Consider the following 24,855-nt stretch of genomic DNA (forward strand, 5'->3'; position numbering starts at 1 on the left):
AGTAGTCATGTATGGATGTGAGAGTTGGACTATAAAGAAAGCTGAGCACTGAAGAATTGATGGTTTTGAACTGTGGTGTTGGAGAAGACTCTTGAGAGTAACTTGGACTGCAAGGAGATCCAACAAGTCCATCCTAAAGGAAATGAGTCCTGAATATTCATTGGAAGGACTGAGGCTGAAGTTGAAACTTCAATACTTTGGCCACCCGACATGAAGAAATGACTCATTTGAAAAGACCCTGATGCCGGGAAAGATTGAAGGCAGGAGGAGAAGGGGACGACAGAGGATGAGATGGTTGGATGCCATCACTGACTCAGTGGACATGAGTTTGAGTAAACTCCAAGAATTGGTGATGGACAGGGAGGCTTGGCGTGCTGCAGTCCATGGGTTGCAAAGAGTTGGACACGACTGAGTGACTGAACTGAACTGACATGCTGTTACTATATTCATTTTCAACTGCCTGCTGAATCTGCTCATTCCTAAAGGTGTGGTGTTCAAGTCTTCAGTTATAAGAGTGGTGGTGGTTTAGTTGCTGAGTCATGTCCAACTCTTGCGACCCCATGGAGAGAGGAACCTGGAAGGCCACAGTCCATGGGATTCTCCAGGTGAGAATGCTGGAATGGGTTGCCATTTCCTTCTCCAGGAGATCTTCCCAACCCAGGAATTAAACCCGGGTCTCCTGCATTGAAGGCGGATTCTTTACCAACTGAGCTACGAGGGAAGCCTTCAATTTGGGTTTATCTATTTTTTTCTTTGCAGTTTAGTCAGTTTTTGCCTCAGGTTTTGGATGCTTTGCTCTTAGGTGCATACACAAGTATTGTTATGTCTTCCTGGAGAATTGATCCCTTTAGCATTATGTAATACCTTCTCTTTACCCCTGATAAATTTCCTTGCTCTGAAATCTGCTTTGCCTGAAATTAGTATAGTGACTCCAGCTTTCTTTTGATTACTGTAGCATGCCATAGTTTCTCCACCCTTTTACTTCTAACTGTCTTTAAAAACAAACAAGCAAAAAAACCCTTTTAAACCTGTGCTTTATATTTAAAGTGGATTTCTTGAAGACAACATACAGTTGGGCCTTGTTTTTTTAATCTCCTGGCAATTTCTTTTAATTGGTATAGATCAATCACACCATGTTTATAACTGCTTCTGTTTTCTCCACTTGACTTTCATACTTCATTTTGAATTTGTTATTTTGTATTTTTTATCTTGAAAGAAATCTCTTCAGATCTGTCAAAACCTGGGAGCCACCCCTGCCCAGTATGTATTCAGTAGAAATAGAAAAGCTGCATGCCAGTCCTGGTGGGACAGAACGGATGCAGGAATGGAGGACGTAGCTCTACAGCACATGATGCATCTGATCCGTGCTTGGTGGGTGCCAAAGACCCAGAGAGGACAAACTCTTCAGCCAATGAGTGTTTCTACAGTCCAGTCCTGACAGCAAGAGGCGGGACACCCTCCTGCCTTTGCGCTAGCCCAGAGTGGGCGTGGCTTATGTGTACTCGGGTTCATTTCTTGGCCGCCTTTGTACCCCCTCCCCACCCCGCCCGCGCAGTGTTGCCATGACGACCGTGGCTGGGTCGCAGCAAACTGTGTAGGAAACTCTCGCTGCAGGTTGAGGACCCGGTACCTGTTTGCAGGGGCTCAGTTTCCCAGGAATAAATGGAAACAGTAGGGATGGCAGGGTTCTGTAGGCTTTTTCCGTACAAATTCCTTGGCAGGCATTTCGGGGCCTGACGGGCTGCGTGGCCCGGCGTCCCTACTCGGGCCTCCACGCGCGCCCCTCCGCCAGCTCCCGGCGGGGAAGGGACTCCGCATGTCCAAAAAAAACCTTTTGGCGAGCCAAGAGCCCTCGGGCTTAAGCTCAGTTTTCTCCGTGGGGTGTTTACTTTGGATCACTGCTGCCATTCATAATTAACTTGAAGGAGCGGAGTTGGGGAGGTGGGCGCTTTATCTGAAGGAGGCTCTAGGCTTGCCGATCTACTCAATGTTTGTCGTGAGGTTGCGGCCAGAATGGCCTGAACCCTCAATAACAGAGCTTCTGTCTTCTTTGTAGAGCCATGGGCAGCAAGAAAAAAGAAATTGCCCTGCAGGTAAGTCTCAAAGCGAAGTTGGCTTCCAGCACTTGATTGGGGTGGAATAGGGGGCGGGGAGGATGGTTTGGAATGGGAAGTGCAGTATAAAAATGACTTCCCTGGTGGTCCAGTGGTCAAGACTTTGTGCTTCCATTGCAGGGGGTACAGGTTCTATCCCTGGTGTGGAAACTAAGATCTCATAAGCCGCACAGTGTGAGCAAAAAATTAAAATGCGGCATATAACAATGTTCACAAATTTGAATATTGTACCCTTCTGTCTTAAAGGAATAAAAGCTTATCTTGACCTCTAATTATGACAATTTTTTGTGTGTGCACTTAAATATAAACATGAGGAGGGCATGGCAACCCACTCCAGTATTCTTGCCTGGAGAATCCCATGGACAGAGAGGCTTGGTGGGCTACAGTCCCTAGGATTGCACAGAGTCGGACACTACTGAAGCAACTTAGCACGCATGCAAATATAAACATATAATCACAAACTTGGATAAAAGCTGCTTATGTTTATAATGCTTATGCAACCATGAAACTGAAACATGAATTAAAATAAAACAAAAAATAGCAAGAAAATATGAATCAGTATAATTTGATCTGGCATATATTTTGTTGAGGTATAATTATGACTTGCTGAGAGAATATAAGTTCTTAGAGTCTGGGCATATGTCTGTAACTGTGCCCTTTCTGAAGACCCACTTCTCCCATCACTGCTTTCTTGAAATCATTTGTTTATTCAAAGTATATTTTGATATTTTATGCACTATACTTTCCTTATAGAGTGCTTTACTTTGTTTGCACCTGTGACAAGTGAATTAATAAGACAATAACTACTTATTGTCCTGGCCTGGACAATAAGTAGTGGTTGATTCTAAAGTGATGGTAAAAAAAAAAAAGCAGGCATGGAAGCAGATGGATGTGGGATGGAAGGCTTTATTATCATAATGTAATGTGGGTGCCTTTTAAAGTAAACTTTAAAATTTTTTCATGGTCAGGCTCTAGGCACCTCTCAATAGATGGGCAGTGGTTTCCAGGCATCTGATTTCTCCTTTATTGTTCTCTGTGGCATCAGCACTTTACATGTGAATTTGCATGTGATTTTTAAAAAAAGAAGAAAGCAGTATCAGGCTAAGGATAGTGTGCAGGGGGCTGGATGGGCAGGAAAGGGAAGAGTTTTGGTCTGGAAGTCAAAGATTTGATGCAGTTCTTGACTCTTTTGGGACTTCGGATAAATCACATAACTGCTCTGGGCTGGAGCTTACCCATCTGTGGAAGGAGCATGTTGGGTGAATTATCCCTAAGGGCTTTCCAGCACTGAGATTTTAGTACTCTAGAGTTATGAGACTTTTTCTGTGTCTGTAAATCAATTCTAAGCACCTGGTCCTATCAATTATTGCTGTGAACAATGCCCTCAACCTCTCTGAGCCTCCTTGTTCTTTGTGTAAACAGGAGGGATAATACATACCTGGCAGTACTGTGGTGATGAGACTCCTTTAGATACGTCCAGGCTTGCGGCTCTAAGCGTTTTGCTCCATATGATTGTCTCTTCATGTGTCTATGTCTGATATTCCCTTGGAGAGTAATAACATTTGTTATCAATCTTTTTCATGCATATTCCCCAGAGCTCTGAGTTCATTGTGGTGCTCAAAGGAAGTGCTCCCTTTTGCTGAGGCAGGGAGTGGGGGGTCGCTATGCACTGAGGCCGCTGTGTAAGCATTGCTTCTCTACCAGGTCAACTCCTTGAAAACAGTGTTCTAGGGTCTGCCAACCAGGAACCCTGTCCTCTCCCTAGGTAAGACTATTTAGGGTTCCTCAGTTGACCCAATATCCCAGCAATATAACTCCTAGGTACTTACTTACTGAAGACAAATGAAAGGGTGAACGCAAAAGATTTAACAAGAATGTTCCTAGGTCTTTATTCATAAGAGCCCCAAATCATCTATCACGCAGAATGTGATGTTGTCATACAATGGAACATGCTCAGGAATAAAAGTGAACAAACTATTGAGATACAATTACATAGATGAACGCCCCAAATCCGCTGAGCAAAAGAGACCAGCACAAAACAAGACATGCTGTACTATTTCATTTATATGAAGTTTTAGAGTCAGTAAAATCAATTTGTTATGACAGAAAGCAGGTTAGTGTTTACCTGGGGAGAGGAGTAGGGAGTGAGCGGGAGGAGACCAGAGGGAAGTTTCTGGGGAGATGGAATGTTCTGCATTGTGATAGAAGTGTGGTTACCTGGGTATGTGCATTTGTTAAAACTCACTCATGTGTAACAGTTTAGTTCTGTATGTCTCACCATATATAATTTATACCTCCATACAATGTATAAAAAGACAAAAAAGCAAAAACAAATTAGTACCTCCCTGTACATGAATTCAGATAAATGTCAAAATTTAATGTTGAGTAAAAACACAAATTGCAAAAGGAGATCTTCAATATAATACTGTTTATGCCTATTTATGTACACAAAACAATTTTATATATAGTTTTGGCAAAGTAACAAGTAAAAATGATTTTTTAATTAAAAAAATTTTTTTTTAATTTTTGGCTGCACTAGGTCTTCGTTGTGGCATGCAGGCTTTTCTCTAGTTGCTGCCCATGGGAGGCTTCTCCAGTTACATAGCATGGCCTCTAGAGCGCACAGTCTCAGCGGTTGCCTCACACGGGCTTCTCTAGTTGTGCCACCTGGGCTTAATTGCTCTGAGGCATGTGGGATCTTAGTTTCCTGACCAGGGATCAAAGCCATGTCTCCTGCAGTGGAAGGCGAATTCTTAACTATTGGACCACCAAGGAAGTCCCAACAATTTTTAAAATGAGATTTTTCTTAGGATAGTGGTTATTCTTGGGGTTGGAGGCAGGAGGAGAGAGAGGAGAAAAGAAGACTGGGCAAAGAGGGCAGCTTGAGCTGTATTTGTAAGTATTTCATTGAGAAAGAGATGGAGAGAGAAGAGAGAGACCTGACTGATAGATATTAGTAGATAACCTAGAGCGAATGCACCAAATTGCCTCCCCATGGGCACCCGCAGTAATACAGCGTCTGTTCCTCTCTGATGCTAGGTCAACGTCAGCACCCAAGAACTTTGGGAGGAGATGCTCAGTTCCAAAGGACTAACTGGTAATTTAAAATGATTTTTTAGACCCACTCTTTTCAAAATTCCTAAATGGCATATTGAACCATGAAGGGAAAACCTGCAAAGAGTATCATTTCCCTATAACCTTGAGCTTCATAAATAAAAAAGAAGGTAATTCTTTTGTGTATATGTACATATCTGATTTCAACATCTGTTAGTCCAATTCAGGAAAGTAGTCAGTACTGCCAGATAGCAAGGTTCCCTTGTTTTAGAGCTGATTATCATGCTCAGGGCATATTTGGTGTTAAAATTACTTGAGGCACCACAAAAGGGGAAGGTATTGAAAGGAACAGGGTATCTCTTGGAACTCGAGGGCTGGAATGAGAGCCAGGTAGCCCAGGAGAGTGGAACCAGGGGCTGCACAGTTACTAGGAAACAGCACAGCCTCCTAGTCCCCTACCCTCCTTGTATCAATATCTATTGCTGAATAACAATTTACCCTAAAACTTAGCAGTCTACAGCCTCAACATTTATTATCCCACAGTTTCTGTGGACCCAGAATCCAGGGGTTGCTTAGGTGGGTGCCTTTGGCTTGGGGTCTCTCACCAGGCTGCAGCTAAGGAGTCAGACCAAGCATGTCAAGGCTCAACTTAGAGTTTAACTTACTTCCAAAGTTGGTCATGTGGCTTTGGCAGATCTTCAAAGGTCATTTCCAAGTCCATTCCTGTGACCATTGGCAGGATATAGGTCCTTACTGGCTGTTGGCCAGAGACATCCATTTCTTGCCATCAGTTTCTCCATAAGACTACTCACGACATGGTAGCTTCTTCCCCCCAGCCCCTCCACCCAAAGCAGGGTTCAGGGAGAGAGAAAAAGAGAGAGAGCGAGCGAGTACACAAGAGAGGGAGGTGAAAGTCACAGTCTTCGTGTAACCTAATCTCAAAAGTAACATCCCATCGCGTTTGCCCCCTTTATTTGTTAGAAGCTCTGGGTCCAGCCTGCACTCAAGGGCAGAGGCCCACACAAAGGTGTGAATCCTGGGAGACAGGGCCCACTGACGGCATCTTAGAGGATGCCCATCACAGCTGCTCCCCACTCTTCCTTTCTCCACTTCTTTTCTTCTAGAAGGGCTCTATTTTTGTGTCTGGTCAGTTCTCTCTATCAATGCACCTGCTCTGTCAACTTGTATCTGCTCTCATCTCTCTCCTTCGCTGCCTCCCACACCATGACTTTAGCACTCAAAACCCCCTCCCCCAGCCCTCTCTCAAGACTCAATTTGTCTCTGCAGCCCTGTCACCCACTGTACTCTGGGGTGTGTCCTGGCCTCTAGCCTTCCAGCACATGCCAGTAGTTTCCCCACTTCCTCACTCATATCCGTGTTGTTCCTACTACCTGGAGTATCATGGACCCCAACAGACGGTAGAAATCTTTCTCCTTCTCAGGCAGCTCTAAAGCAGCCTCCGTGAATGAAATCTTCCCTGAACCTCTGTGTGGTCACTTCCACCTGGTGTCTCTAAGGCATCTGGGGCGGGACTCTGTCCCAACCTTCCAGCACAGCCAGCCTTGTGTGGCCCCTGTGTGGCTGGGCATTCCGTGCCTGCACCCAGCCTCTAGACACAGGGCCAATGTCTTTTCATCTCTATCTGGAGCACACGTGTCCAGGCCTGAGCTGAGTGGGTACTTAATAAATGCGGTTGCATTGATCCAGGATGGGGTGTGAGTCTGGCCACACCCTATTACTTGAGGGGCTACAAAGCTTTGTTCATGGTGCCAGGTCTTAACTATTTTGTCCATATGGTTTGTCTGTGCAATCAGAACACAGCTCCTGGGTAAAACTTCTATATCTTTAATAACAAACTCATAAGAAAGTGAGTTTCTTACTACTCATAAGTAAGAAAACCACAAACTCATCGTGTTTTGAGGATTTGCCATGTTCCAGGCACCCTATGTGATCATAGCTGCCATCTATGGAGCGTGGAATTGTTGAGCCCAGCACTAAGTGCAACACAGGGAATTGTGCAGACTGGAGGCAGCAGGGGCTCATCTGCCTCGTTCATCAGGCAGTCTCAGGAAGACATGAATCTTTCTAGAGCCAGCAGAGATTTGTGCCCAAAGTCAACCACCATCTTGGAACTCTGGTTGGCTCACTTCCATCTGCCTTCAAACATGCAAAAGTCTATTCAGGTTTGCACACACACACACACACACCCTTCCCTTTTCATTTCTCTACCATTTCTTCCCTTCCTTCTCTGTTTGCTTCCTGCCATTCAATCTCTTCATATAGTTTCTCCCCAGTCCCCAGTCCCTTCTCCCCCTTAACCATGGCAAGTGTGCCTTTGTCCCCACCACTCCTCAGAAAGCCAGGGAGTGCAAGAGGAGATGGGAGGTTGGTACAAATGACTGGGCTGACCTCAGTGGAAACCCTGCATAGAGATTGGTAGCTGTGTCCCAGTTGTTTTTATTTTTTTTTTTTACCTGCCAGAGCTTGAACCTGTTCTCCTTGGTGGGCTTGGATAGAGGGTCATCTGAGTCTTCCAGGACTTTTTCCCAGTATGACCCAAATGCCTTTCTCTCCCATTACTGGGGTCTACTGAAATTGCTCAACTGTGAAGCTGTTGTCCTTAAGGAAGCCCAGAGCTTCATCCACCTCCGCCTGGATGCTAAGGACCAAATCCCTCTCTCTTGCCCCTGCTGGTGTCTAACTGCCTTTGGGACCATTTGGCTTAGACTCTCTGGTTGGTACTGGAAATGCAGCATATCTGGAATCTAGTGCACTTTCCTCCCTCCCCAAACACTCTCCCTGCCTTCACTCGGTTCTGTTTTTCTGCTGGGGCCAATGGTGGGTCTTCCTCACACCCGCAGGACTGTCACCCCCCAGTCTTTCCACTTCCTTTTCAAGGTCTCAGGGATTCTTCCATTCCTTCCATCCCTCCCTTGACATTGCCACCCCTGTGTCTGGCTTCCCGATCCCTCCCAAACCCAGTCTGATTCTATCTCTGCAAAACTATGTTGCTTGGCTGAACTGACTCATACTCTTGAAATTGTGCATCTTCATTCCTAGAGTCATTGAAAAAGCATGAACTATGGCATCAGACAAACCTCAGTCTAAAACTTGGTTCTACTCCTTGAGAATTTTTATTTTGTTTTACCTTGGGTTGGTTATTTCATTTCTATTTCTATGGTAGGATAAAAATACCTATGTTGCTGGATTTTTCTGAGAGAAAAGCCAAGTGCAGATGGCTTAGTAAATATTAATTCTCCTTTCTAAAAACCTACTGTGAGTCCTCATTGCCTAGTAAATCAGGATGGAGCTCCTCAAACCCACATTCCTTGCTTGTCCAGTGGTCTCTGTCACCACTTCCCACAGCCCAACCCCTACCATGCTTCCCACCATGGGCTCCCTCTCTGCCCATCCAAGCCTGGCATTTCCATAGTGTCCAAGGCAAGTCACCCCTCCACTGGGTATCCTCTTCCCAATTCCTATGGTACAGTGTTAGTGCTGCCAGAGTCTATGCTAACTTCAGTCATGATAATTTAGGTAATTCCTTAGCAGTCCAGTGGCTAGAACTCAGTGCTTTCACTGCCAAGGACCTGGGTTCAACCTCTGGTCAGGGAATTAAGATCCCATAAGCCATATGGCACAGCCAAAAAAAAAGGAAAAAAAGATAATTCATACCATGTTTTATTAATAAATGTTCTCATACGATGTGAAAAATTGAAATGTGAACCTTCGAAAAGTAAAATCACAAATCGCATGCTATTAAAACTGGCAGAGCTGAGAGTTTATAAGCAGTGTCCACACTCCCTCCCCATGACCATGCACTCCTGCTGCTGAACAGAAATGCCCTGCTGTGTGGATCAGGCATGAACTCTGACTGCTGAGGTCTTCACGAAGACATCCTTTCTCTACAATGTGACCATCAGGACGTCACCATCTAGCACTTACTCGTGGTGTCTGATTGGGCTGAGTGGGTCCTGTGTGTGTCCGCTGCACAGGTGTTGGCTTTGTTGCTTAGCTTCTTGCAGGCCTCGAGGTCTAGTGCCATCAGACAAGAGGGTCCCTTGTATCCAGTTCCTGCCACACTCTGGAGACCAGGACCAAGGCAGAAACAGGCTCCCCAGTTTCCACCTAGGTCTCTCTTAGGTTCACTTTCTGGGAGAACAATGTTGATTTGATAGAGTAGGTAAAATTCCCCTTTACCCAAAGCAAGTGGCTTTTAACTTGTCAGGAGGAAAGGGTAATGCTGTGTTTATTAGCTAAGAGTTGATTGTATGCTGACAGGTCACCTACTATTCCTTTCAAAAGGGATACTTTCAGTCCAGTTCAAATAGTTACAGAGGGCCTCTCTGTGCTAGGCCTGAAAATTCCTTGCGGTAAAGGATGCATGTTAAGTAAGTGGTTTTCACTCTACTCACTTCATTGAGTTTAGAATTTGGAACACTGAGTTCACAAGGGAACGCTGTTTCCACTCTCGCTCATGCTCTGCTGGGAGAATAAATCCTCTTAACCAGCAAATGGGGCTTCCCTTGTAGCTCAGTTGGTAAAGAATCTGTCTGCAATATAAGAGACCTGTGTTCAATCCCTAGGTTGGGAATATACCCAGGAGAAGGAAATGGCAACCCACTCCATTATTCTTGCCTGGGAAATCCCATAGACAGAGGAGCCTTGGAGGGCTACAGTGCATGAGGTCGCAAGAGTTGGACATGACTTAACGACTAAACCACTAAACCACCACAGCAAATAAAGATGGCCATCGGAGCGGGTGGGAATGTGCTGGTATCGATTTTGCCTGACGTGGCCGGGCGCTCCGGTTTCTTGGTTCCCCGCAGTTGTTGACGTCTACCAAGGCTGGTGTGGCCCCTGCAAGCCCGTGGTGAGCCTCTTCCAGAAGATGAGGGTGGAGGTTGGCCCGGACCTTCTGCATTTTGCAACAGTAAGATCCTCTCTCAGCAGAATGTCGAACAACGGTTGCAAAAAAACTTAAACACTGAAAAACAGGAACAGGAAGCCTGAGGGGCCTTTTGCAGATCATGGAGAGAGTATTCATTGTGGAGTTTCTGCTGATGCCAGTTTCTCGGGGGAGGAGGTTTCCTGCCTTCCCCGCCTCCAGCAGTCCTGGTGGCCTCGGCCACCCCTGGCTCTGGAACAGGGACTACTTGGCCACTCTGAGGCCAGTGCTCCTCCTTCTTGTCTCCTGGACACCGTGAAGCCTGGAGTCTCACTTCCAGAGCACAGGGTTTAAGATCTCTATCCTTGCTACTTAAAGGGGACTTTCAGCAAAAGTTTCCTTGCGTCAGTGGATGGAGATGGGAATCACTTCCGGAGACGCGCGTAGGAGACGCGGGATGAGCTGCCAGGGGTGAGGCTCAGCCAGTACACTCGGGAGCGACGCTCCCTCGCGCTAACTCTGGAGAAGCTGGGCTTCCGGGGCCTGCCTTCCGGGGAGCCTGTTGCGAGGCTTCAGTGGAGGAGCGCTGGAGGGGCCTGAATGGCCGGCTTTATCCGACTTGGAGGCAGAACTCAAGGACCCTCCTGTGTCCCAGCCACTAGGAGCAAACGTGGGATGGTAGCGGAGGAGCTCCCTTGATCCGGAGCAGGAGAAGCTGTCATTTCCTCCTTATTTTATTCCTCAAAAAACTACACGGGCAACACTTTTTACCCGTATGTTGACAGGACACTTGTTAAGGTTCTGATGAAAAGACATTAGAAGGAGCAGCATGAGAGAGAAAAGCCAGGGCTCCACCTGGGGAGGGCATCACTCGTGTGTGTGTAAGATGTGTCATGTATGTATGTGATGTGTGTGGTGTGTAACATATGTGTTATGTAGCGTGTGTGTTCTGTGTAATGTATATGTGTGATGTGTGTGTGATATGTGTGTATGGTGTGTGTTATGTGTAATCTGTGTAGTATAGTATGTATGACTTATGTGCAATGTATGTGTGTGATGTGATCTGCGTGTTATGTGTACTGTGTGTGGTGTGGTATGTAATGTATGTGTGGGGTATGGTGTGTGTGGGTGTATAACGTATGTGTGTGCATGTGTGTGGTGTGTTATGTGTATGTAGTGCATGTTGTGTGGTGTGTATGTGTTACGTGTAATGGATGTGTGTGCTGTGTGTGTATGTGGTATATGGTGTGTAGTATTGGGGGCTGTGGTGTGGTGTAGTGTGCGTGGGATGGGGATGAAGTGTGTGTGTGTCGTATGTAGGGGGGATGTGGTGTGTGTGTGTGTTTTGTGGGTTGAGGAGTATGTATGTATGTGATGTCTGTGCGTGGTGTGTGTGTGTGTGTGGTATGTGAGGGTGTGTGGTGTGTGTGTGTTGTGTGGGATGAGGGGTATGTGTGTATGTGATGTCTGTGTGTGGTGAGTGTGTTGTGTGTGTATGTGGTATGTGGTGTGGGGATGAGGTGTAGGTGTGTGTCTGTGTATGTTGTATGGGGATAAGGGGTATATGTGTGTGTGTGGTATGTGAGGGGGGTGTGGTGTGTGTATGTGTGTATGGTGTGTGAGGGGGTGTGGTGTGTGTGTGTGTGGGGTGTGTGTGTGTGTGTGTATGGTGTGTGTGGTATGTGAGGGGGTATGGTGTGTGTATGTGTGTGTGGTGCGTGTGTGTTGTGTGTGATGAGGGGTATGTGTGTTTGTGGTGTCTGTGTGTGTGTATGTGGTATGGGGATGAGGTGTGTGTGGTGTGTGTGGGATGTGAGGGGGTGTGGTGTGTGTGGGATGTGAGGGGGTGTGGTGTGTGTGTGTTGTGTGGGATGAGGGGTATGTGTATTTGTGGTGTCTGTGTGTGTGTATGTGGTATGTGACGTGGGGGATGAAGGGTGTGTGTGTGTGTGAGATGCGTGTGTGAGATGTGTGTCCCATGCGGCTCTCCCATCAGTCTGCTGACCATCTGTCTCCTTTAGGCAGAGGCAGACTGTCTCGATGTGCTCGAAAGATACCGAGGGAAGTGCGAGCCAACCTTTCTGTTTTATGCCGTGAGTACCTTTTCAGTTGGGGATGGTCCCACGGCTGCACCCCTGAGTGTTCAGAAGGATGCCTCTCACCAAGAGCCCACATTATTCCCAGCAAGAGGTGCTGGCTTCTCCTGACTTTATTGTTTGGCCGAGGACCAATGCCCTCAATCACGGCACTGCTTGCGGGCAGAACCCTGAGGAGTCGCTCTGGGCTGCAGGCCTCCTGAGGGCTGGACTCAGGACAGAGGATGATCCCCTCGGACGCCTGTGCGCCTTCTAGCTCGTGAGCCCTCTTGACTCAAGTCTCACTCCCAGCACAGAGTTTGGCGAGTCCCACTGTGCTCCACAGAGGGAACATGAATGCTCCACAACATGAACACTCCTGTATTTACCTTTGCTTCATCATTAAATATGAAGATATGCTGACAAAAAGTTGGAAATGAGAAGGTCGATGGATGACAACCAGTGGTTCGGCATTTGCAAGACTGCCTGGTTGCCTTCAGCTGTGACATCACGCGGGGCTCCCGGCCCCCGAGGGCCTGCCATCTCACATCTGGCTCTTGGCTTTAGGTCACCTGCCAGGCCCTGAAGACAACGGGTTGATTTTCTCCTCCTGACTCAGTACAGTGCTCCGTCACACAGTCAGGGAAACTGGGGTCTGCTCACCAGGGCACGGGTTGTTTAGCTTGGAAACCTTCGGGCTCCTGCCCTCGGCAGCAAGTCTCACAAGTTGGAAGCTTCTGGTGAAACATCATTTGAGCTTTGGCCTTCAGGAGGGAGATTGAAGTTATTTGATGGAACCTGGTGGGGGAGGGAGGGGGAGTGGGAGATGCTGAGATGGACATGCCCCCAGCCACATGGCATCAGAGCTCAGTGGCAGAAAAGGCATCATTACCACAGTGGTTTGCTTGCCTGAGCCTGGAGCATGCGTATTAAAGCGTCAGTTATAATGGCCATGTGGGGACATGTGGCAGCTTGTCACCGTCGTCATGCAGTGGAGGTCCCCTGAGGGTGGGATGGACACAGAAGGAGGACCCAGTGTATATGATGGTCTGTGAGTGACGAGTATGGAGACTTCTGAAGAATCAAAGACGGGAACCTCCAGTTCACTGCAAACAGCACCTCCACTGTGAGGTTCTCCCTGATCACCCCAGATGGGTTGGGAATTGATTCTTGCCCCAAATCCCAAGTACCCCTATTAATGCAATGGCCTTATCCTGTTGTAGTTGTTTCTCTGACACCACCATCTCCCTCCCCACTCCACACCCAACTCACTGAGGGTGGTGTCTGTGTCTTTCCATGTTTCGGGTTTATGTTCTGTGCCTCTGTCTTGGTGTTGGGCATACTAAGTGCTCAGTTGATACTTGTTGGATGAAGGAGCCACAGAGAGGCCACACTTAGTGACTCAGAACCTATGGCCCTGGTCCTCCCCCACCTAACTCCCCGCTGCCCTGAAGGAAGTTTTGAAGGGAGAGGGGCGTGGGGTAGGGGGCAGAGAAGTGACTGGAGGCCATGGGCGTGGGGTCCATGGACCTTGACCTTGGGCACACTCCCAAAGCCCTTGGACACTCGCTAGCTCTTGAAAGAGGTTGCTGTTGTGTGATCTGAGCAGGACCTCTGTGCTGTGTTCCAGGGAGGAGAGCTGGTGGCGGTGGTGAGAGGAGCGAATGCCCCACTGCTGGAGAAAACCATCCGCGAGCAGCTGGAGGCAGAAAAGAGGGTGCTGGCTGAAGGCAGAGAACGGAGGGTGGTAAGTGGCCAGGCCAGCAGGTCCCTCCCCTGCCCCGCCAGTGTCCTCCCTGTCCCTGGAAAGCTGCAGTAAATGCCCACCTCAGGGGAGGTGCAAGGCCCACTAGGAAGTCTTTGAGGAAGTCATCCTCTTCATCCAGAACACTTCAGTGTCTCATCTATTTCTTGCTCATCCCCACTTCATCTCCCAACAGGGGCTTCTGTAACCCTGACAGCGAATTCAGAAATGAAAATGAAGTTATGGATCCAGGAGTGGGTTGGAGGAGTCAGCCTCAGGGGGACATCTCTCCTGGTGACCTGCCCTCCCCTCTCATTCCTGGGTTTTATTTGTGACCCCAGGGGGTTCATTTCTTTAACTAGAAAGGGGTCATTACTTTGAGAAATAGGATCAGAAAGCACTACTTGTGATTTAGGTACAACATTTTCAGGATAACATGGACTGTGAGTTTTTCATAAAGAATCGGCAGCCTTTGAAAACTGACACCCCTTAGTTAGAAGTATTTCCTGGTGCTCTGAGCGGCTGCCACAGGAGGCTTAACGTTGAGCGGTGTCCAGTGTTCAAGTTTTCACTCAATTCCAATGAGCAAAGTGCTGTTCTCATAGAATGGATTGGAATCAAATCATACATTTCCCCCAGAAAACTGGCAAATTTTCCCCAAGAAAGAAAACACTTGTGCCTCCTCCACAGATAAATGATCTGTCTTTACTACTTCCCCACACAGTGGGGCCAGTTGCCTTCTATCTATTTGTATTTCAGTTCTTTGTTTGTCTGCTTGTCAACTCTCTAGTTCATCTTTCTTCTTCCTTAGTTTCTACTTGATGCTCATGGAAACAGGCAGGCTCTAAACCTGAAGATCAGCATGGATTTCCTTGTGTTCAATTGCTCTCACCCTCTACCACCGTCCAGTTACTCAAAAGGACCTTGAAAAGTTTCCAAGACTGATCATCTTGACCCTCTTCTTTTGCTCTGCATTTGGAACCTTTACTTTCTTGGCTTCTGTTGGTTGTTGAAGGTCTTTGTGGAATTTTAATCAGCTATCTACTTTCTGTCCATGACCAATTTGTACTAGATTAAAGATGAAGCTCTTTCTGATGAAGATGAATGCTTTTCTCATGAAAAGAACAATGGTGATGATGAGGACCTGGGTGAGTACAGAACCAACAAGCAAGCAAAAGGCAGTGCAGATTCGGACTTGATGTGTTTTTTAAAAAAATATAGGAGTAGTAAGTTTATTGAATAATCTGAACTCTGGGGAAATAACCCATAAAACATTTAATCTCCAATCACCTGACTTCAAATATACTGTGTTAATCTCCGTCTGCTTTAATGGCATCTTGAGTGTCTTTCTGATCATGTTCAACTATAACAAGTGTGACTTTCATGACAATTACTGAGCATCAGGAAAGGCTTTCTTAATAAAGTGGAGGGGAATGATACTAATAAGGTAAATGAGGTGCTAGGGTTTCCTTAGTTCTTATTTGAGTTAAGAACTTGAGTTTCTTTAACCATTTTTCTCAAGTGTGAGAAAGTCAGCTGTCCTGAACCCCTTCCCTCCCCACAGCCCTGTACCCTCTTCCTCTTAGTCCCCAAGTATCAACTCATGGATTTTACACTCTTGAGCATCACTGTTCTTCCTGAGCCTTTAATATGCGAACATCTTGACCTGGCAGTGGGAAGAGAAGCCAGAAGTTAGAGAAGTTGTTGCTGGCAAGGTGGCTCCTGATGGTCCCTGTGACACCAGAGGAAACCAGGATGTGGCTCAGGAGCCAAGCAGGAGAGAGGAGGAAGTTCTGATTACTGCCTGAACGAGAAAAACTGCTGTTTATGTGTGGATGACAAGGACTGTCTGAGATGGATTCTAATAAGGGATGTGGTGCAGTTTAGTAGAGCAAGAAACTTCAAGTGTGAAAGAGAAGTCAGTGATTTGGCTTCTGCAGGAAATACTCATTGTCTCGTTTATGGATTATCTCTTCTTCTCTTCCCCATTATTTTCTCCTAAATCCAGTCTCTCCACTTAGGAAACTACACAACGCCTGCCCTTGCCCTTAGCTTTCCACTCCTCCCAGCTTATCTTCCTGGTCCACACTCCTTGGGCCACCCTCTCCTCTGTCACTGCCCCTCTGCTGCTCCCAGGGCTCCAGTGACCTTCCTGGGGCCAAATCCAGCAGGCAGTTACCAGTCAGAGCCTATGGTGTCCTGCTGCAGGCTTGGCTGCCGTCCACAGCGTCTTCCTACTCAAAACCCTCTTCTTGAGACTTCCCTGGTGGTCCAGTGGTTAAGGTTTCACCTTCCGATGCAAGGGGGATGGGTTCAGTCCCTGGTTAGGGAACTAAGATCCCACATGTGCTAAGTCACTTCCGTCATGTCCAAATCGTTGTGACCTTATGGACTGTAGCTCACCGGGCTCCTCTGTCCATGAGACTCTTCAGGCAAGAATAGTGGACTGGGCTGCCTCCTCCAGGGAATCTTCTGAACCCAGGGGTTGAACCCGCATCTCTTATGCCTCCTGTGCTGGCAGGTGTGTGTGTTCTTTACCACTAGTGGCACCCGGGAAGCCCTAGGATCCCACATTCCTTGTGGCCCCAAAACAGAGGCAATATTGTAACAAATTCAACAAAGACTTCAAAAATGGTCCCCATAAAAATCCCACAAAAACAAAAGTACCTCTCTTCTTGTCTGATGTCTGAGACATCTCAACCTTTCTCATTTTCCTACTCATTTTCTCTGGCCTGTCCACAGCCTCCCCTTCCTCAGCTTCTTTTCTTTTGCTCTCTCTTCAGACAGGAGTTCTCAGGCTCCTGCTCTGGCCTCTCCTCTTCTCACCTTATACCTCTGTGCAGTCTCTTTAATTGGTCAATTTCTAAGGGCATTTAAAGTCCAAGGATTCATAGGATGTTAGAAATAGTGCTCAGGGAAGAATGAACCGATTGGCTGCTTAACATGATCCACACTTTTTCAGCCCACATTTTTTAGATTTTCGGAGTCAACACAACTGATGTGAAAGTTGAAAAGAGAAAATAGGCCATGGGGGATATAGTCTGTGGGCAGCGTGCAGAGCTCACCAAGGCCAAGTCCATACAAACCGGAATCCAACAGGGATGGGTTTGTGCACAGATGTAGGTTACCCCGAGGCATCTGTGGGCCCGAGCAGTGGACAGCGGCTATGCAGCATCTCCCTCATCACCACAGCTGCTTGACCTGTGGACACAGCCACCCAGTAGCCTGGCCAGTGAGCTCTGTCTGTTGCCTGGGCTCCAAACAACAAAGCGGCTGATTCTCAGGAGAATGGGACAGAGACAAAAGAGTTTGGTAGAACGTGCCAGTCCTGAGTGGACTTGGGGTCTGGGGCAGCCACCACTGACCACATGCTAGAAAATCAGAAAGACGCACTGAGACGAGAACACAGTAGGTTGCAGTTAGAGGCCAAGGATCATGAGGTGGGGACAGGAAGGGATGAGAGTGTCCTGGCCTGCTTCGCCTTTGTTCCAGCTGTGTCCCCTCTCCAGGCTGACTTGGTTGTTTCTGGGTTTTGCTCCTGAGTCGTCTTTGATTTCCTTCTCCACCTCCCATCCTCTCCTCCCTCCCCACACTCTCCCTCCCAGTTCGTGTCCCTTGCAGCCAGGCTGGGGTTGGGGTCTGGAGCCAGACCCCTGCATCCACTAGAGTCCAGGTCAGCAGAAGCTCAGCCAAGAGGCTGGGGGAGGGAGGCGGGGGCTGTGCGGAGCTGCATGGTCCCTGCGGAGAGCATCCTGAGAGCCTCCTGCGAGCCCAGGGTCTGACAGCACCATCCCCGGCTTGTTGCAGTATCATCAGCGAAGACCTGCACCTTGGCCATCATTAAACCAGATGCGGTGGTCCATGGGAAGACAGATGAGATTATCATGAAGGTAAGAGAGACAACGGGAGACTTCTGAGTTGGGAAGATCCCCTGGAGGAGGGCATGGCAACCCACTCCATTATTCTTGCCTAGACAATTCCCATGGACAGAGGAGCCTGGCGGGCTACAGTTCATGGGGTCGCACAGAGTTGGACATGATGGAAAGACCTAGCCCAGCAGCAAGAGAGACAACATTTCCCTTACAGACTATACTTGTGTCTTCTCTGGTGGAAAACAGGGCTGGGGCATAATGTAGCAGCGTCCTAGAGGGAGGAGGCGTCTAAGGAGTTTTAATTAAAATTCCAATGAAGTAAATCACAATATTTCTTTATTTATTTTTGGCTGTGCTGGGTCTCTGTTGCTGTGAAAGGGCTTTTCTCTAGTTGTGGCATGTGGGGGCTATTCTTTGTTGCCGTGCATGGGTTTCTCATTGGGGTGGCTTCTCTTGTTGTGGAGCACAGGCTCAGTACTTGTGGTGCACGGGTTTGGTTGCCCTGTGCCATGTGGGATCCTCCCAGACCAGGGATCGAATTTGTATCCATGCATTGGCAGGTAGGTTTCTTGACCACTGGACCACCAGGAAAGTCCTAAATTACAATTTTTAAATTGAATCAGGTCAGATATGATGAGAATGAAGGTGTCCACTGCTTTTAATGTTGTCTTTCCATCATCTTTTACTTTCAACACATTGAAATGTGAATTTGTGCTTGCTTTCAGTTCAGTCGCTCAGTCATGTCCAACTCTTTTCAACCCCATGGACTGTAGCATGCCAGGCTTCCCTGTCCATTACCAACTCCCAAAGCTTGTTCAAACTCATGTCCATTGAGTCAGTGATGTCATACAACCATCTCATCCTCTGTCGTCCCCTTCTCCTCTTGTCTTCAATCTTTCCCACTATCAGGGTCTTTTCAAATGAGTCAGTTCTTCACATCAGGTGACCAAAGTATTGGAGTTTCAGCTTCAGCATCAGACCTTCCAATGAATATTCAGGACTGATTTTCTTTAGGATGGACTGGTTGGATCTCCTTGCAGTTCAAGTTATTCTCAAGAGTCTTCTCCAACACCACAGTTCAAAAGCATCAATTCTTTGGCGCTCAGCTTTCTTTATAGTCCAACTCTCACAATGACTACTGGGAAAACAATAGCTTTGACTAGATGGACCTTTATTGGCAAAGTAATGTCTCTGCTTTTTAATATGCTGTCTAGGTTTGTCATAACTTTCCTTTCAAGGAGCAAGCATCTTTTAATTTTATGGCTGCAGTCACCATCTGCAGTGATTTTGGAGTCCCCCAAAATAAAGTCTGTCATTGTTTCCATTGTTTCCCCATCTATTTGCCATGAAGTGATGGGATCGGATGCCATGATCTTAGTTTTCTGAATGTTGAGTTTTAAGCCGACTTTTTCACTCTCCTTTTTCACTTTCATCAAGAGGTTCTTTAGTTCTTCTTCGCTTTCTGCCATAAGGGTGGTGTCATCTGCATATCTGAGGTTATTGATATTTCTCTGGTAATCTTGATTCCAGCTTGTGCTTCATCCAGCCTGGCATTTCACATGATGTACTCCGCACATAAGTTAAATAAGCAGGGTAATAATATACAAGCTTGATGTACTCCTTTCCTTATTTGGAACCAGTCTGTTGTTCCATGTCCAGTCCTGACTGTTGCTTCTTGACCTGCATACAGATTTCTCAGGAGGCAGGTAAGGTGGTCAGTATTCCCATCTCTTGAGGAATTTTCCACAGTTTGTTGTGATTCATGCAGTCAAAGGTTTTGACATAATCAGTAAAGCAGATGTTTTTTGGGAATGCTCTTGCTTTTTTGATGATCCAATGGATGTTGGCAATTTGATCTCCAGTTCCTCTGTGTTTTCTAAATCCAGCTTGAACATCTGGAAGTTCATGGTTCATGTACTATTGAAACCTGACTTGGGGAATTTTGAACATTACTTTGCTAGCATGTGAGATGAGTGCACTTGTGTGGTAGTTTGAGCATTCTTTGGCATTGCCTTTTTTTGGGATTGGAATGAAAACTGACCTTTTCCAGTCCTGTGGCCACTGCTGAGTTTTCCAAATTTGCTGGCATATTGAATGCAGCACTTTCACAGAATCACCTTTCAGGATTTGAAATAGCTCAACTGAAATTTCATCACCTCCACTAGCTTTGTTCATAGTGATGCTTTCTAAGGCCCACAGGACTTCATATTCCAGGATGTCTGGCTCTTTACCGTATATATGTGTGTATATCTCCTACAGATCCAGGAAGCTGGGTTTGACATTTTAACGAATGAAGAGAGAACCATGACAGAAGCAGAAATGCGACTTTTCTACCAACACAGAGCTGGAGAGGTCAGTTTTTCAGTTTCCATTTGTCCAACATGCTTGCATTTCTTTCTCTTTCTCCAACATTATGTTTGTAAATGGATATTAGTTTGGGAAAAACTAGACTATTATGAAGAACAAGATTATGAACAGCAAGTGGGCCATGAAATTACTCTCAGCATAATGATTACAGGCTGCGTCAGGGAGACGTTGCTTGGTATGCTCCCAAAGATCAGAGTTTGACTCTAACTTAAGTAATGAAATAAGGAATTACTGGGGGGATTCTCTGTGACTCCCAGAACTGAAGAAAGAAGGCTGAAGGAGTTGCATGAGAAGGTGTGGGGACAAGAAGAACCAAGGCAGGGGTGTGGATTTCTGAAACAAAACCTCATGGGCAGTCACTTCAGGTGCTCCTGTTGGGTGACAGATTCAACCACTTTTCATCTGTTTCTGCTCCTGACCCACTCACCTGGGAGACAGGGTCTCCTAGCCTGGGCCCCACCTCTCAGGTGAGGAGGGTGTGTGGGGAGGGGTGGATAGGCATTGTGGTTGTCGGCCAGACTAGGACTGAGTGAAACGGGGAAGGGCTGCTCCCCAAAGGAAGCTTGAGTGCTGCTACTTGAAGAAGGGGGAAAGGTTGCAAGATGCTGCAAAGAAGTCTCAGCTGTATCCCCTGATTTCCATGTATGTGGTCTTCTAAATGCTATCCAACTTCTTATAATTTCATGCTCAACCCCAAACATGCCATTTCAGAGCCTCATATCTGGGTTCTCTGTGTCTTTGGGTGCCACTTCCCCTCCCTGGGCTCTTCCAGGGCATGCTGGCTGGTGGTGAGGCAGCTCATGGACCCTCTCCCATCCTGTGGGTGGGATGGGCCTCTGGGGCCCCTGGCCTGATTCACTCCCTTCCCTCCCTGTGCTAGGACACATTTGAGAAGCTGGTACATCACATGTGCAGTGGACCAAGCCACCTCCTGATCCTTGCCAGGACTGAGGGCACCAAGGACGTGGTCACTGCCTGGCGAACCCTCATGGGGCCCTGTGACCCTCATGTGGCAAGGAGGGAGCAGCCTGACAGGTAATGTCAGCAGCAATGGTCCTTTCATGCATCTCAACACCTGCATCTGAGGAAGCTGAGAGCCCTGCTAGGGGCTCAGCAAATTGTGGGTAACACAGAAGGCACTCTGATGGCCACGAAGCTCCCTCTTTGTTATATGCTGGGGAGTCCCTGCCCTTTGTTATGTATTTGAGGAGACCCTGACGTCTTCCCTCTCTGATCTCACCCCAGCCCTTCAGAGGATGCCTCCTTGCTGCCTCTTCCCCTCTTCTGAAGGGTGCTGTGGGTCCAGTCCTCACTGTTCTCTCTGTAGCAGAGGGTTTGTGGTCCCAGAGCCATCTGAAGCCCTGACCCAGAAGTACAGATTCCAGGGCTACACCCAGGCCTGCTGAGTCAGAGACTGAGTGGGGCCTAGGAATCGGCTGTGTAGACTCAGCCCCCCCCCACCTCTTACCCCCTACTCCCTACCCAAGGTGTCCTGAGGTCCCTTAGAGTCTGAGCACGCTGTTCTGCACACAGCGCTAGGCTGCCTTGGTTGGCTCCCTGGCTCCGTGTGATTGTTTAGCCTGACACCACCACTGCCAAATCCACGGTCTTGCCTTTGAAGAAGCTGAGAGAGGCCCCGCCAACAAGAAAGACATTAGCAAGAGACTAACTGCAGTTGTACTTTATAGTTGTAGGGAGCTGGGAGCATTCATGTTTGGGGCAGCCGGGGCGGATGAAAGAGCCCAGAGTTCAGATCTTAGGTTTTCTGAGCCTCGGTTCTCTCATCTATAAAATGGGGTTGTGAGCACCTATCTTGGGAAGCTGTTAGAGCGCTGTGGTTAGAATCTCTCTTCTTCCTTTTGCTAACTGTGTGGTCTTGGGTCATCTGTGCTTTAATCCCTCTGCCTTAATGTCCTCATCTGGAAAATGGGAACTACAATGGGAAAGGACCTGCCTCAGATTAAGAGAGAGAAAGAGGGAACTTGGAACACTGTTTGAGATAAAGGAAATCTTATCAGTATTAGTATTGTTTTAGGGAACCTTGAGGGATTGACTATGCCAATTTGTATCAAGCCCTCAGCAGGGTTCTTACCTGGCCCCCAGTAGTAACAGCTACAGAATGACAGCTCCTGGGCTCACACCCTGACTCCTGCACATTTACCCCCTTTTAAAAATATTTATTTGGCTGCATCAGGTCTTAGTTGCCACACGTAGGCTCCGGAGCACAAGGGCTTCAGTAGTTGTGGCACACGGGCTCTCGAGTTGCGGCACATGGGTTTAGTTGCTCCATGGCATGTGGGATCTTAGTTCCAAAATCAGGGGTCAAACCCACACCCCCTGCATTGCAAGGCGGGTTCGTCACCAGTGGACCACCAGGGAAGTCCTGACTCATGCACATTTAAACTGGGGGTCATGACGGTCTCCCTAGTCTCCCTCACAGCGTTGTTGCGCAAATGAAACAAGGTCAGAACACTGCTGGTTACCATCACCCTTGATGCTGTTCCTGGCATTTCCAGCAGAGAAAGCCACATCACAGAAATGCTGCCTGTTGATGGGTAGCTGGTGGCCGTGTTGCCGATCGAAACATTTCTTTTCAAATGAGACCATTCTTTCTTGTACATTTTGGATACTGCTAGTCTCCGGGCTCAATATGGCACAGAAATGCCCTTTAATGCAGTCCATGGAAGCTGGGACTCAGAAGATGCCCATCGGGAACTGGCCCTGCTCTTCCCCGGTTTTCAGTTTTCAGACCAGATTCCAGAATCCGCCCCTCTGGGTAAGTCATCCAGGCAGATCTGGTCTGTATTTAATCCCCAGTGGGGATGGTGTGTGTGTGTGTGTGTGTGTGTGTGTATGTGTGTATGTATGTGTGGTTTGAGGAGGCGGGGTTGGTTACTGATAGTAACTATGTGGTAACCACCTTCAGGAAAAACCGGGCCCCTTAGGAAACTTTAGCCACTGTCCTGCTGTTTTATTTTCAGAGTAACAGTGTTGCTTTTTAATACCTCATTACATTTTTTGCTGCATATTTCACTTTGAAGCCAAACTCTTGTTGCAAAGTTACTTTGCATTCACCCCTGGAAACCACAGGAAAATGTAACTAACTTTCCAGAAGCCAATTTCCAAGGCAAAGGCCAGTCACTCGGTCACTTCCTCTGAGGTCCGCAGGCTCCACCAAGCTTTTGATGGGGTTGCCGAGAAATAGAGGGTTATACAGAAGTACCCTCTGCCTGGAGCGGCTGTGGCTCTCGTATCCCTCAGCACCCCCATTTGGGAAAAGTGTGCTGGGCTTTTTTGGAGGTACCCCTTCCAAATCCGGGTGAGAAACCCACGGGGCTCAGAGCACATGTGACCTGCCCCACCCCGTGAGTGGGAGAACAAGGCCTGTGCTGCCCCTGCCGAGTTGCACATCCCTGTTTGAGCCTGAGGTGAGGCGGAAGGGGCCAGGAGTGAACATGCTGGGAAAAGCAAAGGATGTGAAGGTGGCCTTCTTGGGAGAGGGCTGCCTGCAGATCTGAAACGGTAATAACCTCTGTATGCCTACCTGTTAGGGGTTTTCACCCAAATACTTCCTTAAGTGTTTATGTTCATCATGGTCTCCTCAAATCCACAACCAGCCAAGTAAGAATAAGTGGTCCAAAGGCAAGAAAGGGAAGGGTGAGAGCTGACCCCAGCTGGCCCTTGTTTAATCCTGGCGTGGCCTACTGCTGGCTGAGGGACAACTGGGAGTGAGATGGAGTTTAGGGAGGAACTCTCACTCTGGTGTGGGCGGTACTGGGAAGACCAGCTTGCCTCTAGGGACCTGCCCTCACAGAGAGCCCACCATGTATGGTCAGGGGACCTCCTCATCCATTTGGGGTAGTTACTGGAACAGGTAGGTATGACTCCGGGGAAGGAGGAGAGGGAACTGACTGGGGAACACTCACTGGGGAGAGCGTGAGCCTGACCTCCCGTGATAATGAGCGGAAGGGCCTGAGCCTGGATCACACCTGGGATAAGTACACAGCTTCCCGTGGGGATGACCCGGAAGTAGCCTGGTTGGGGTGCGAGTGTTCTGCCCCTTTTCTGATGTATGTGCTGCACCCTCTCAGCCGTCAGGAGAGTGTGCTTTCCATGTACCCAGCACTTTTTATGGGCCCTGGAGACAAGAGAGTCCTGGGTCTGAATCCTGCCTCTGCTATTTATTAGTGGAATAGCCTCAGGAAAGTTACTCTTTTGGACCTCGGTTGCCTCATCTGTGAGACGGAGATGATGAGACCCGTTATAGCCCCATAATCATCTTTCTCAGAGGGTTCTTGTGACATACATAGCCTGGCGCCCTGACACAAATGCTCAGCCAGTGTCACTTCCTTTCCTAATTCTCCCCTAGTCCCTGACCTGCATACTAGGACCTCTTTGCTGCTCTGTCCACCCTGACCCCTAGCTTCACTGCCTATCTTTCTGCTGTTCTCTGGTGGAGTCTGTGGGTGGGGGAGCAGGACTGGGCTGCTGTAAGAAGTCCTACAAAATGCCTGTCATCCCACAGGCCATGAGGCTGAAGGAGTGGAGGGCCCCGGCAAAATGCTGTGCTCCCCGGAGGATGTGGATGAGGCAGCCCGTGACCAGGGTGAGGCCACAAGCTGAAGTCAGAACGTTTATATCTGCTGCACATAAGGAAACTTCCAGAACTGGAACTTCCTCTCTTGAGCACCGATACTTTCTTGATTTAGCTATCCTTCATGAATAAAAATAATGGTATCCA

At 47.8% G+C, this 24,855-nt stretch overlaps 1 protein-coding gene across 10 annotated transcripts; it reads left to right on the top strand.

The window, feature by feature from the left end:
- Positions 1 to 323: 323 nt before the first annotated feature.
- NME9 (NME/NM23 family member 9) lies at positions 324 to 24,855 on the top strand. 10 transcript variants are annotated; one of them, XM_044946695.2, is made up of 12 exons: positions 324 to 605; positions 1,217 to 1,371; positions 2,057 to 2,093; positions 9,998 to 10,101; positions 12,078 to 12,149; positions 13,762 to 13,878; positions 14,948 to 15,023; positions 17,683 to 17,765; positions 20,007 to 20,099; positions 20,995 to 21,149; positions 22,751 to 22,890; positions 24,640 to 24,855. In XM_044946695.2, the coding sequence occupies exons 2-12, from the start codon at positions 1,291 to 1,293 to the stop codon at positions 24,735 to 24,737; spliced, it is 1,056 nt and encodes a 351-aa protein (XP_044802630.1). In that variant the 5' UTR covers positions 324 to 605; positions 1,217 to 1,290; the 3' UTR covers positions 24,738 to 24,855. The 10 variants fall into 10 exon arrangements, with proteins under 10 accessions (XP_044802630.1, XP_044802647.1, XP_044802637.1 ...); XM_044946702.2 differs by lacking the exon at positions 324 to 605 and adding an exon at positions 5,154 to 5,211 and having other exon boundaries at positions 667 to 1,371; XM_025291109.2 differs by lacking the exons at positions 324 to 605; positions 1,217 to 1,371 and adding exons at positions 1,382 to 1,626; positions 5,154 to 5,211.

Source organism: Bubalus bubalis, chromosome 1, assembly GCF_019923935.1.
Source record: "Bubalus bubalis isolate 160015118507 breed Murrah chromosome 1, NDDB_SH_1, whole genome shotgun sequence".
In the NCBI taxonomy this organism is placed as follows: Eukaryota; Metazoa; Chordata; class Mammalia; order Artiodactyla; family Bovidae; genus Bubalus; species Bubalus bubalis.

Coding starts and splice junctions, on each gene's coding strand:
- NME9 (XM_044946695.2), top strand. CDS start 1,291: ATGCCAGTCCTGGTGGGACAGAACGGATGCAGGAATGGAGGACGTAGC. Junction 1,372..2,056: donor ATGCATCTGATCCGTGCTTG/GTGGGTGCCAAA, acceptor TCTTCTTTGTAG/AGCCATGGGCAGCAAGAAAA. Junction 2,094..9,997: donor AAAAAGAAATTGCCCTGCAG/GTAAGTCTCAAA, acceptor GGTTCCCCGCAG/TTGTTGACGTCTACCAAGGC.